Consider the following 13,335-nt stretch of genomic DNA (forward strand, 5'->3'; position numbering starts at 1 on the left):
AGCTCTGATCTCTACACCAGCCAAAGAGAACCAGAGCAGAGGACTGAATGGGCCTAGGTGGCAGGCCAGCCTGCAGCGTCCTCTCAGAAAGCCAGGCAGGAAAGGAGGCATGGGCCTCTTCTCCAGGCAGGCATGCTCCATCCAGAGAAGCCTGGTGGGATACAGAATGGAGCCTGGAGCTAGACCCACTGACCCCCAAGGCTTAGAGACTCCCCACTTCCCTTGCTATTTCAAAGAGCTCTGGGCCAGAGAATTTTCTTTTGGGAAAGCACTGAACTACAGATCACTGCAGTGGTGTCTGCTTGTCCCAGGTCTCTAATGACTGGACTGCTGGACCAGCATACAGCCCAGCAAGACCAAAGGAGGACATGCCAAGTAGGAGGCAGGACAGAGCCCCTGGCTGCATGCAACCCAGCCTGCCCGGCCACTGGGCCTGGGAGGATACAGCAAGGTCCAGTGCAGCTCGGCCCAGTGAAATCAGGAACCAGGGTGTGGCCTGAAGGAGGTATTCAGGCTGCCGGTCATGGGCCACAATGGCCGAGGCATAGAGGAGACCAGCCAGAGCTGACAGGAAACGGGTCCACAGGTGGATATAGGAGAGCGACTTCCCCCGACACTGTGCAGAGAGAGGAAGTGCAGGTCAGGAGGACGAATGCATATGGTGTATGACAAACCCTCTATAAGCGGTCGCTTAGAAAGGGTGCTCCTCCCACTAGGCATCGAGCAGTTCTTCAAGCTGCTACTTTAGCCTGGCAAACTCCCCAGAACCCGGCTTAATCTTAACATGGGAAACCTTTTCTTACTGTTTCTGGCCTATGGAGTACTGATTCTCTTCTAGACCCTGTAACACCCGGCACCTCCCGTGACCCGGAGGGACTCGTGAGACTCTTTCTGCATTTGGAGCAGACCTGGGACCCTTCCTTCTGACAGGGTAGAAACTTGGAAATGCTAGCAGGGGAAGGTGAGGGAGAACGAGTGGCAATGAGCCGCACTGACCAACTATTCCCCTGTGGAACCATGCTACATGGGGAGATCAAGGGAGAGGTGACACTATGAAACTGCGAAGCCAAGGGGACACGTTGAGAGGACAAGCAATGGAGAGGTTGACTCACAAAAGGGACATATGCAATGTTTATGCCAGCAGTTGTCTGTAGGCATGAGGTCACTTTAGGGCCGGTGCGATGGCCCAGCAGGTTGACACCTGCTGTTGACAATTAAGGTTCGATGCTGGAGCCCACATGGCAGAAAGAAAGAAAGGACCCCTGAAAGTTGTCCTGTGGTCACAAAACCCAGGTCATGGTACACATGTGCCATGTCCCCAACAATAAATCCATAAGTACACATTAATAAATTAATAAGTATAAATTAATATTTAAAAGTTATTTTATATATAAGTTTATATGTGCACACACAAGACTATGTACTAAACTGCATGATATATATTTAAGTACACACACACACACATATATCTATGCAAGTAGAAAACATGTATAATGTGGTTTTTAAATTTTGCTTGCTAAGTGGTGGTATTTAGAACTATTTAGGTGTTGGCTAAGGAATGGGAAAAATTTCGGGAGAAAAGTATATTTTGGCTGGTTTTCTCTCACTTGTGTTTTAAATCCCCAAGGAATAGTCAGATGAAATAGGAATGCAGCTCTGTGGGAGGCTGACTGCCTAGTGCATGTGAGGTCTGGGGTTAAATGCTCGGCACAGAACAAGCAAACAAGACACTGTCGGGATGTTACATTTTCCCTGTATCTCGGTTAGTTTTTCCCAGCCGTGGGCCTCGATCTGCTGAAGGCCTGGGAATAGAGGGACCCAGTAAAGTACCTAACTGTGGAGTACTGGATGTGAGTGTGGGTTTGGTCCCTGGCCCCAGAGGCTGAGGGTAATGGTGCCCCTTAGCATGGTTCCCACGGAACTCGGGAAGCTTCTCAGTGCCATTAAGGACCTATGAGTTCCCAAGCCTGACCCTCCCACTGCAGACCCTAGGGAGTTGGAGCAGGCAGTCAGGACTCTGCCCTTGTTGCATGGAAGGTCTCCCCACCATGTGGTGCTCCAGCTCCTCCCAGAGGCTGACCCAGAGGCTGCTGCAGCCAGGCCAGGACTCTCTGTCCCCTCCTTTAGTCTGGAGACAGGACTGAGGACTTCAAGGCTCAGGCCTCAAAGCATAGCCTAGCTCTTCATGCACACAGTCACAAGCCGCCTGCCTCCCAGCCCTTGTTCTTCTGAACCTGCTACTGAAGCATGGTGCTCCTGGGAAAGTACTTCTCTTGGGGCTAAATGACAGGCCTATTTCACTGTCTAGTGTCAGGGATGGTGCTGGTCCTGTCACCGAGGCAGGGGCATTACAGTAGAGTCTTCTATGGAGAAAACCTGGCAGGGCAGTTTCTTTACCAACCCCAGAACGTACTCAGGCACTGTCCTGTATGGCGGCTTCTCCATGCCCTCCCCTGTGTACAGACAGCCCTTCCTTAGCTGCTGTCTCCACTGGTCCCACTCACCCTCTGAAGCACAATGGGAGGCCGCCTGCAGCCTGGCACTGGAATGGTGTCTGCCCTCACTCCCTCACAACACAGGGTCTTCTCTCCTGCTTCCCACCCCGAACACTTGCTTCCACTATTCGGAGAGCGAGGAAAACTCCCACTATACCATCTGCGTCTTCCAGGGGACTGAGAACTCCCAGGGACAGGTCCCATTAGACATCATCAGGCCTGGCTGGTAGGCCTTCCCTCAGCCCAGATATTCGGAAATATCTGCCAATAAGACCTTGGGTAGCTAACCGTGGTGGATTTCCCGTGCCCTTCTTGTTCTCTCGTGAGCCTCTAGCTTGTTCCACCCCGTGACCTTTTCCTGTAAGGAGAAACACCCAGCCTTCCTGGAAGGTTACTGTAAGTCTCCGGACTCTACTGTTCTAGCCATGGCCCTTCATACACACACACACACACACACACACACACACACACACACACCCCACACCATGCACACACACACACCACACCATGCACACACACACACCACACCACACCATGCACACACACCACACCACACCATGCACACACACATGCACACACACACACACACACACACCACACCATATCACACATATACCACACACACACACCACACCATGCACACACACCACACCACACCATGCACACACACATGCACACACACACACACCACACCATGCACACACACCACACCACACCATGCACATACACACGCACACACACACACACACACACACACCACACCATGCACACACACACACACCACACCATGCACACACACACACACCCACATACACACACACACACACACTACACCATGCACACACACGCACACGGACACATGCACTTACACTCCTCATTCTGTCATACACTGGCTCCTCAGAAAAAAGGGTAAACACGTGTGCCCCACACAGGGACATCACACCTCCAGGATCTCCCGATGCCTCAAGATGCTCTACAGCCCCAGCCCCAACCCAGTCTCACGATATTGGAGAATGGAGGGATCCGGGATGCCCAGGAGCCAAAGGCGGCGACGGTACCCAGCAGGCAGCCGAAGACTTCCGGGTTCTCCTGCAGGAATGGATGCAGAGACTGTGCGCATGTCCCAAGGAGCATGGGGCCTGATGCAGAAGGTTCCTCCTTCCAATGGCAAGAACCCTCACCCTCTCCCAGGGCTCCGAGTACACATACAAGGAGGGAAGTGACCTGTACCACCCCCTATCTTCGTATATCCAGCCTTACCTGCAGAAGGCTTCCCAGCAGCCTCCGTTGCGGCCCTCGGACTGGGGCTGAAGCCTTGGGGATAGCAGTCCAGACAGCCCAGCCTGGACCCAGGCTCAGAGGCAGAGCCAGGGCAAACACACTGGCTCTAAGGTGCCTCCTTCTCCTTCTCTCCCTGCTGCCCTGACCTGCAGGAAACACCAGACCCCCATGAAGCTCCCGAGAGAGGAACTGGTGTACTGGAGCCTCTGCTCGCCAGTCTTGCTATAGCAGATCCGGACTCCCTTCAAATCCCCGTGGTCAAGTTCCTCTTCCAGAACTCTCCTCCCACCCACAGAGGGTGGGTGCTGCTCATCTTTCAACGCTGGTAGGTAAACCACTGTACCTCTCCTAGACTCACTTTTCCAGTGACCGACCGCATTCCAGTCATCTCTGTCCCTGACACAGATAAGTGACTGTGTGTCAAGCCACCTACTCTGTAAGTGGGAGAAACAGCGACGAGAGAGGACATCCTTGCAGGCTTCCTTAAAACACAGCCTTCTGAGCATTTTAAAAAACATTTCTCTTCCGAACTACATGGACCAGGTTGAGGACATGTTACATGACCCACTGATGTCACCATCCTGCTTTTGGACAAGAGTCTAAGAACACTGCTTTTCTTTTCCCTCAGGAACCCCCATTGCTATGCACTCAGGGCCGTTCACCCTGTCTCAGTCCCTCCAGCCCGGCTCCTACAGAGGTGATCCTGTCTGCTTCTGCCGTTCGTTTCCAGAAATTATGGAGCTTGGCTTGGTCACCCAGACTTGCACACCGTGCCCCGAAGCCATCACTTTTCCTGGCCTTGCCCCATTCTTGTCTGCTCGTCTGTGTCACCAGGCCTGGTGTCGCAAACTTTCTTATCTTTTAAGCTCATCTCTCCCTTCGAGTAACTGTTTAAGGCCCCATCTTTCTCATGTGGCTGAGGGCAGGCGCCTCATTCTTTTGCTGTGTCCTGAGAGATCTGGTTCCAGAATGGGCACCGAGCATTTGGCTGGATGAAAGAATGAAGGCAAAAGGGATGGCCACGTACGCACACTTACCGGACTTCGACTTGGATTTGGATCCACAGACAGGAAAGAGAATGAAGATGAAGTTCATGAAGTCGACAACTGCTAGGTAGGCCCCAGTGAACACCTGGAAGCAAATGGAGACAGATCAAGCACACACACACACACACACACACACACACACACACACACACACACACACACACACAGAGTAACCACAGCACTGCTGATCTAGGATCCCCTCTACTACGAGGGCTACACGGAGGCACCATGTCCATCTATATCACGAGCTCAGCAGTGCCTTCCACCAACCCAGAGAAGGATCTTTGGATGGGTCAGGAGGCAGGTTCCCAAATGCCTGGTTGCACAGCCGCTAGGCCGTAGAGATGGGTTGAGAACCCATCCCTGTGTTTCTGATTCTACATTCTTTCTATGGCACAGGCAGCCTTCTCTGTGGAGCCATATCCCAGACACTGACACTCCCTGAACCTCAGTTTCCCCATCTGTAAAACTGGCACACAACAAGGTCTCTCAAAGACTGGCATGTAGATTTCTAGAGACGGTTCATGGCAAGTGTCTGGACCAGGACCTGGAGAGAGTTAACTTTAGTATCAAAGTCAAAAGCACATCAATGGCAAGAGTGTGCATTGTGACTTTGGAATCCCCAGTACTCATTAGAGTGACCTTACAGAAGCTTCTCTGGGCCTCAGTTTCCATATCTGTAGCAGATGGACGATGACAGGGCCCATATCATAGGAGAGATTCAGGAGCAAATGAGTTAATACACAGGGGGGCCTTAGTGCCAAGGATGCAGTTAAATATTTAACTGAACTCCAGCCAGCCATTGCTGTAGGACATAAACAGAGCCTCTTCCTTCTAACCCACAAGCCAGAGGGGAAGGGTGTCTGTTTCAGAGACAGCACAGCACTGTTCTAAGCAGGTCCAAAACTCTAGACTTGTGTCTCGACCATGATAATGACTGTTTGTCGAGCATCTACTCTGAGCTGTGTGAAGTTGACAGTCCAGCAGTGAGCCCGCGTTCTTCTGACTCATCTTCTGATGAGAGTAATTCACTGTGGTGGTGGCGGCTTGAGTGAGAATGGCCTCCCGTGGGCTCATCTTGGTCCCCAGTTGGTGGAACTGTTTGGGAAGGATTGGAAGGTGTGGCCTTGTTGGAGGAGGTGTGTCACCGTGTGGGGAGGTGGGTCTTGATATTTCAAAAGACTGATGCCCTTCCCAGCCTCTCTTTCTGCCTCCTATTTGCTGACCAAGATGTGAGCTCTCGGCTGTGGTGTTTTATCACAGCAATTGAAAATTAACTAAGCCATGTGGTAAGCTAGGAAAAAAACAGCAGGAGACGGGAGCTTGGAGCACCTCTGGAAGAGATGGGTTACAACTTCACACAGGGGAGGGTTACTTTAGTTTTTTTTACATGTGTGTGTATGCCACATATGTATAGGTATACTCGGAGAAGCCAAGGGATCCCCTGGAGTTGGAGTTCACATGGTTATGTTACCTGACATATGTACTGTAAACCAAACTTCAGTCCTCTGGAAGAAAGGTGTGCGCTCTTACCCATTGGGATCGCTCTAAGCCCCAGAACCCTTGTTTTAGAAGGTGACTTTGAACACGTGTTTGAAGGAGGTGATGACATTGAGCCACGTAGACACTGAGAGAAAAAGCCCTTCAGAAGCAGAAAGGCCAAGGTACAGGTTCTGAGAGAAAACTGCTCTGCAGGCTGAGGGAAAAGACAGAGGCGCCCGAGACTGCAGCAGAGAAACAAGCCAGGCTTGTGTGGGACATACCTGGATCGTGAGCTGTCTGGCCAGAATCGCCCCCACAGTGTCACACAGACTCGTCAGGAGGCAGAACGCAGCACACAGTGACGACTGGTCTTGGCCACACTTCTTTGTGCATCTCAGGTAGAGAATCCTGAGGTGACAGGGGCGTGAACAGAACACAGGGGCTGTGAGGCCAGGCAAGAAAAGGCACCTGGAAAAGGCGGCTGCCACCTCTGTTCTACAGAACATAGCCCCTCCCAGGTGTAGCACATGTTTCTGGGTTTGGTTAATGGGGTAAGGCTCTGCCGGAAACCGAAGATCTCCTTGCAGAGATGCCGTCCCCTTCTACAAAAGGGGGAGACAGAGACAGCTGGGCAAGGGTCTGTACCTCGGATTCTTACAAGCCTCAGCATGTTTTGAAACACTTTAATACAGGCCGTTTCTGAGTTCGAGGCCAGCTCTCACTACATAGTATTAACTTTAAGGAAAGATTTGGGGCTCATCCTTTTCCTCTTCCAAACCGGGCCGGGTCAACAATCCCTCTCCTCCTTACAAGCTGGCCGCCAGTCAGGTTTTATCTTCTGAAAGGGAAGCAGGTTCTAGCACCACAGCTAACTACAGTGGCAACTTTAAATTTAAAAGGCGATTTGTTTCTTTGACATGAGCGTCGGATCCGTCTAACCCATCTGTGCAGTGGGTGGCAGCCTCTTCCTGCTGAGCGATTTTGAGCATATTCATAAAGCAGGGGAAGCCAAACTGAATAACAGCACAGTGCTCTGGGCTCCCCCCCCCCCCGGTCTCCAGTACGCTGGGCTTTTCTCCTACAGACCTTCTCCCTACCTTCAGCACTTGGGTCATACAGAGAGAAGGCCTCTCTGGCAGTATCACCAATGGCGTCGCCACCACACTGAGTCTTAGCAACCCCGCTGGACTTCACAGAGAAATGGGCTGAGAGCGGATTCAGCTTCACCGCTCAGGCAGAAATGGTTGGTTCTGACTCCGTAGATTAGGCTCTGAGCATCAGTCCCAAGGACCATTGTCACAGAAGGGTGGCTGTCACCCAACACTGTGCACATTTATGGCTCTGCCAGCCCCAAGCCTGAAGCTCAGGGTGTCACCCATCAGTCATAAACCTAAACTCTGGGCTGTTAAAACCAATGCAAGCTCAAGGAGTGAGGACTCTGTTGGCTAAGACATTTGGCAACCAAATTAGCAACACTTTATTTCAACCTTTGCATTTGAGAGAGGAGACCCTGCAGCCTGGGGTGATGTGAGCCTGTGACAGGACTCTGGCTTCATGCTGGGGGCTTTGCCCTATGCCCTGCGCTCTCAGACATGCCCTCTAAGCTCTCACTGGCCAGGACTCCCGGACTGACCTTAACCTAGGCCCCCCATGCCCGCCCCAACACACACCATGGAAGACCCATTCTTTGCAGACAGACATGAGAGGGTTCAGGAGTGGTGGGGTCCTGAACAGAGGGGCGTGTCTAGCCTCAGGCACGGCAAAGGACAGAAGTCTTCAAGCTTGTGAAGTCAGGCATTCTCAGTGCACAGCTTAACCTCTGTAAGCCTTGTTCCAGGGGCAAGCATGCCTACCAGTGTTGGCTGCATAGGGAGGCTATGGAACAAAGGAGACCATGCATGCGGGGCCTTCTTACTCCTCACCCTCTGCCTCAGAGAGCTCAACCCCTGAAGCCTGCCTGTGTGACAGGCAGGATTATTATTCTCTCAGGAAGCATCGATAACAGAATCTACCTTAGGAACTGGGGCACGCAGGGAGCAAGAGCATGAAAAATGCCACTCAGGCCCCGAGTGTCTTTACTGGACTCCAGTCTCTAGGCAGTGGACTACAGACTCTCTGAACCACTATGGATAGCCTGAAGGGGTTGTCCACTGAGCGCTAAGGTGAGCCCGTTGCAGCGAGTGGGGATAGAGGGATGTTGTACACTCTCTTCCGCCTGGGTATACTTGGGTGGCACCACAACGGAAACTGCCTCTGGATTTCTGTGCGAGGGGACAGGGTTGCTGAAGACCTGGAAGCTACATTCTCACAGAACCAGGGCTACAGGGATTACCTGGCCAGACCCCTGCGAGACAGACAAAAGCAAAAACTGTGGCCAGAGTCGGATCACCACTGCCACACCTATTGTCAGCTTTGGATAAATTAAATGTAGAAAACATCGAGGGACTTGGTAGGGTCCCTAAGGGTGAGTCGCAGAGCTAGAGCGGTAATGGTGTTTAATGAGCACTTATTAAGTCCTTCGCCTGTCATGCCTTATTTAATCCTCATATTCATTTTATGAGGCATATCTTCATTCACAGGAGACCCAAAGGCTTACACTTGCTCCCCTCACACCGCCAGCAACCAGGAAAAGGCTGACAAAAGAAGCTAATCCAAGGCGCATCCACTGCACCACCCAGCCTCCTGCTGCCCGCTCACAGCCCAGCTTCCCTGATGTGCGGAATCCAGAAAGGACCCCAGTCCACAGAGCAATGTCAGATCCGAACCCGGACTCGAGCTACCTGCAGGTCGCCCCCTTTGCGCCCCTTCCCCTCTAGGCTTCCTGGAGGAGCCGAGGCGAGTGGCGCCCCGTCTCCCCCGCGGGTGGCCCGCCACCCCTCGCGCGGGTCCCGTCCCCATTACAGCGTGTGGGCAGCGATCCAGCAGCAGGCGGCGCAGATCCACAGGCCGAAGGAGATGCAGACGCGGCGGCGGGCGAAGCAGCGCTCCAGGTAGTCCCAGTTCCAGAGCGGGGGCGCGGTGCTAGCCCCCTCCTCCATGGCCCGGCCGAGCCTCCGCCGACCCCGGGGAAAGTTCCGGGACCGCGCGGCTCCCCAGCCTGGCCTATTGTCGGGCTCTGCGTGGAGCAGGCCGCCCCCTAGCGGTAGAGCCGCGCTCGGCCGCCGCACAAAGGAGGGCCCTGCCAGCACCCGGTCCCTTTTCGAGTTCGCCCCGGTTCCCAAGCCAGACAATACTCTGGCGCGGCCAAGCGCTCGTAGGGGGACGGAGGGAACCCCGAGGCGCGCTGTCCCTGGATGAAAAGGTGCAGCACAGAAGTGTGGGGTTGGGGACGGAGGGGGCACACATCGCCTCTGCTTCCTCCATTCCCTCCGCTGAAGCTGTCAAGAGCACGCCTTGCGCCATCGCAGCTCCGTAGACCCAGCCAGAAAGGGGTTAATTTTGAAATGTGCCGCCCCCATCCAAACGCAGTGCCACACAATTCAGGCTGTTTTTCACTAAAGCAAACCATTAGAGTATATCCAAATCGTCTTCGATTTCAGTAAGTTTGTTTAAAGCATCGCATGACTGTGACTTCCCTGTTTGTTTTTTTGTTTTATTTATTTTTTAACTTTGAGGCAGGGTTCAGCCAAGTGGTCCAGGCTAACTTGGAACCCACTGTGTAGCCCAGGTGGGCCTCCTCTTCTCAGACTTCCGGCTTCAGCCTCCCAGGTATTGGGAGTGTGCCACAGCCATCCACAGCGATGACTCCTGCAAAGAAACGCTGTGGTCTAAGAAACGCTGTGGTCTAAATGTTCATGAGCACTCCAGTTCCGTATACCGAAACTTAATCACAAAGCCGGGCGTGGTGGCACTTTGATCATGGCACTAGACAGAGAGGCAAGAGAATCTCCAGGTTCAAGGCCAGCCTGGTCTACAGAGTGAATTCCAGGACAGACAAGGCTACACAGAGAAACCCCAGGCGCACGCGGGGTGTGAGGGGTCCGGAGAGGAGGAAAGAAACATAACCACCAACTTGGTGGGATCACCAGGGAATCTTTAGGAGGGGTTATGGTTATGACCATGGAGGACACATCAAGGCAGTATCATTCATGACCCAGGGAGCAGGCTCTTAACCAGACACCACAGTTGTTAGTTGCCTTGATCTTGGACTTCCGTGTGAGAAACAAAATTGCCTACTTTATAAGCTAAGAGTTATGGGCTAGCCTCGGCTACACCTGTGTCCCCCGAAAACCAACTAGCCAACCAAGCAACCAAATGTACATAAAACAGTTACTTTCACCTGACTTCCTGGATGCCGGTGCTCCACCCTCAGAGTCTCTGGGGGAAGCCACACATCCTCCACTCACTGTCTTCCAGAGCTGGGACCCCCCTCCTCATGTCAACCATCACACCAGGCATTGAGGTAGGCCTTGTGCTCTCGGTTCCATATCCTTACCCACCACTGTTGGTTTCGTTTCTGCTGTGGAGACAGGATCACACATAGGACGGGTTAGTGGCAGTTTGTTAAATGGCTGGGAAGAACCTTGAACTTTTGATCTTTCCGACTTCACCTCCCAAGTGCTGGGCTAACAGGCCTGCCTGCAGCAACACATCAGCTCTCAATCTGATTTCCCCTGTATTACAACTTTCCCTCAGGCTTAGCATACACCCCCCCCAAAGGCTAGACCAAATTAAAAATTGTTTTAATTTAGTAATTGTGTGTGTGCACACATAGGTATAAGTAGGAATGTCACCCTAAGGTGCGTGGTTGCATAAAACTAATCCTAGTACTCAGGAGGCTGAGGCAGGAGGAGGATCAAAGGTCCCAGATTAGTCTGGGCTATGTAGCGGGATTCTGATAGAGAGGAGTAGAGGGGAAACCTTGTCTCAAAAAACAAAACAAGAAACCCCCCAAACATACAAACATTCAAAGATGTGCTCCACCACACCCCAGCTTACTCTTTGCTTGTTTTAGGCAAGGTGTTACCATGTAGCCCAGGCTGGCCTGACTCTCGCCTGTGGTAGGACTCAGAGTGGGTTTGTAACTGCTGCTCATCAATCTCTTTGTTACCCGGGGGTTCTGTTTCTTCCTGATTCAACCTTAGCAGGTTGCATTGTCTAGCTTGTCTCTTTCCTCTTATCCGTCTCTCATTCTTTAGACTCATTTGCTCAGCTGGCTACTTGCTACTTCCGCTTGTGTCTAATTGAATTGGTCAAAAGCGGGACTCTTGGTTTTCCTTCCCAAAATCCAGCACTTGGTGTCAGCTGAGGGTAAAAACTTACACCTGCAGCCAGGAGCTGTCAGATTGGCCCGAGGAGAACACCTCTGAGTGTTTAGACCAACAGTAGTAGAATTATACCACCGTCCCTCCCTGGAAGCGCCTCTCAGAGCTTCCTTTTCCAGGCCACTCAGAGCCCAGCAGCAGTCCAGGAGCTTAGACCCTGCCTTTTGGCCATGATTCAGACTCTGCAGTAAAGAAAACCTACCAAGAGCCCTGCAGCTCTTGTCCCCCTGGGCATTGGGCCACAGGGCTTCTCCCAGGCATTTCCTGCTGGCAGTGGCAGTGCAGTCTCAGGCATTGTCCTGCTAAGAAGGAAGGGCTGAGCCCCGGCCTGAGCCCCGGCCTGGGCCCTGGGCCTTCTGCCTGAGCTTTCCTTTGGGCGAGGGCCCAGTGCAGTGGCACACGGATTCTGACAGCCTCTCACAAAGTACAGCCAGGGAGAGGAAGGGCTGTGGCTGCAAACAGCCTTTTGTGAACACTCAGGGCAAAAATAAAACACCCCACACCAGTCTGTTCCCTGCTTGAGAGAACCTGACTCTGAGAGAAACCTTTGGAAGCTATACATTTCCAGTCTTTTGTTCTATGTTGCCACTTTTCAGAGACACAGACTTGAACTTGTGATCTTCCTGCCTCAATCTCCCAAGTGCTGGGATTTCAGATGTGTACCAGCATGCCAGAGGTTCTAGTTTTAAAGATGGCTCCCAAGTTCTTCTGGTAGTTTATTATATTCTTTTACATTCTCTCTCTCTCTCTCTCTCTCTCTCTCTCTCTCTCTCTCTCTCTCCCTCCCCTCCCCCTCGATTGCTGCTATCATGACACTTCAGCTCAAGCTTGGCAGTGTGTGTCTGCAAAGACACCCCCTTTTTTCAAACCCCATTTTGAATATTCTATGAGTTCAAGACTCCTCTTTTAAAAGTTCAGTACAAGCACCTGTAGTTCCACCATGTGGGAGGTTGAGGCAAGAGACCATCCTGAGTGGAGTTCTACTCAGCCAAGTAAGGGATGGAATAACATGGTTCCCACTCCTGGAGCAGAGCCAGCAAGGCATGGGCCTCATTAGTGTTGATGGTTGCTGTGGGCATAAGGCTTGTTTGTATAATAATGTACATATTTTCATGATCCTCCTTTGAGGACTATCCTCTCTGCCAAGGTTAATGATTTCCATGATAATCAGAGAAACCATGAGTCTGGGAGGTGAGGATGTGTCTTAATATCTCAGAAAAATGGTAGAATGCTGTAACCTTCAGGACAGCCCTCAAGGCTGTGGGCAAGAACGCCGGAAATATGAGTTCAAAAAAGATAATGTCTCAACTATGTAAAATATAAGGACTCAATATGAATTAATTATATGAGGGGCTTTGCAAACCTAGAAAAATAGAGGCACCTGTGCTGTGAGCCAGCTTGTCAGAAAGATACAGAGGCAGAGGGATTTCTGAGTTCAGGGTCAGCCTGTGACAGAGGGAGTTTAGGTTCAGGCCCAGGCATGGTAGGAATGGTAATTTCAGGGCACAGTCCCACTCAGCTATCTTATTATTTGTACTGGAGCGTGCTGTCTCTTTCTAACAATCAAGGAAGGGACTGAGGTCATGGGAAGCTGATACATGGAATAATCAAAAAGAATCTAGGGTAATGATTGAATTGATATGTAAATAAAAACTGGGCTTTTGATCTGCAAATGATGAGTGATCCAGAAAGATTTTAGAATAGCGAGAAAAAGCAGAACACACAGAAAGAGCTGTCTGAATGCTGTCTCCAGCAGGATATAGGCTA

The 13,335-nt window shown here is 51.8% G+C and overlaps 1 protein-coding gene across 2 annotated transcripts in view; it reads right to left on the reverse strand.

The window, feature by feature from the left end:
* The window catches only part of Tmem44 (transmembrane protein 44), a 35,274-nt gene extending 25,557 nt beyond the window's left edge, over positions 1 to 9,717 (reverse strand). Inside the window, exons 1-6 of one of the 2 annotated variants that reach the window (XM_032900066.1) lie at positions 9,206 to 9,717; positions 6,586 to 6,712; positions 4,814 to 4,907; positions 3,756 to 3,922; positions 3,498 to 3,584; positions 446 to 616 (exon numbers count right to left, since the gene is read on the reverse strand). In XM_032900066.1, coding sequence (XP_032755957.1) covers positions 446 to 616; positions 3,498 to 3,584; positions 3,756 to 3,922; positions 4,814 to 4,907; positions 6,586 to 6,712; positions 9,206 to 9,342 — 783 coding nt within the window. In that variant the 5' untranslated portion in view covers positions 9,343 to 9,717. The remainder of the gene's footprint in view (positions 1 to 445; positions 617 to 3,497; positions 3,585 to 3,755; positions 3,923 to 4,813; positions 4,908 to 6,585; positions 6,713 to 9,205) is intronic. The other variant, XM_032900065.1, reaches the window with a different exon arrangement.
* Positions 9,718 to 13,335: the final 3,618 nt, after the last annotated feature.

The sequence above is a fragment of the Rattus rattus genome, chromosome 4, assembly GCF_011064425.1.
Source record: "Rattus rattus isolate New Zealand chromosome 4, Rrattus_CSIRO_v1, whole genome shotgun sequence".
NCBI classification, from domain to species: domain Eukaryota; kingdom Metazoa; phylum Chordata; class Mammalia; order Rodentia; family Muridae; genus Rattus; species Rattus rattus.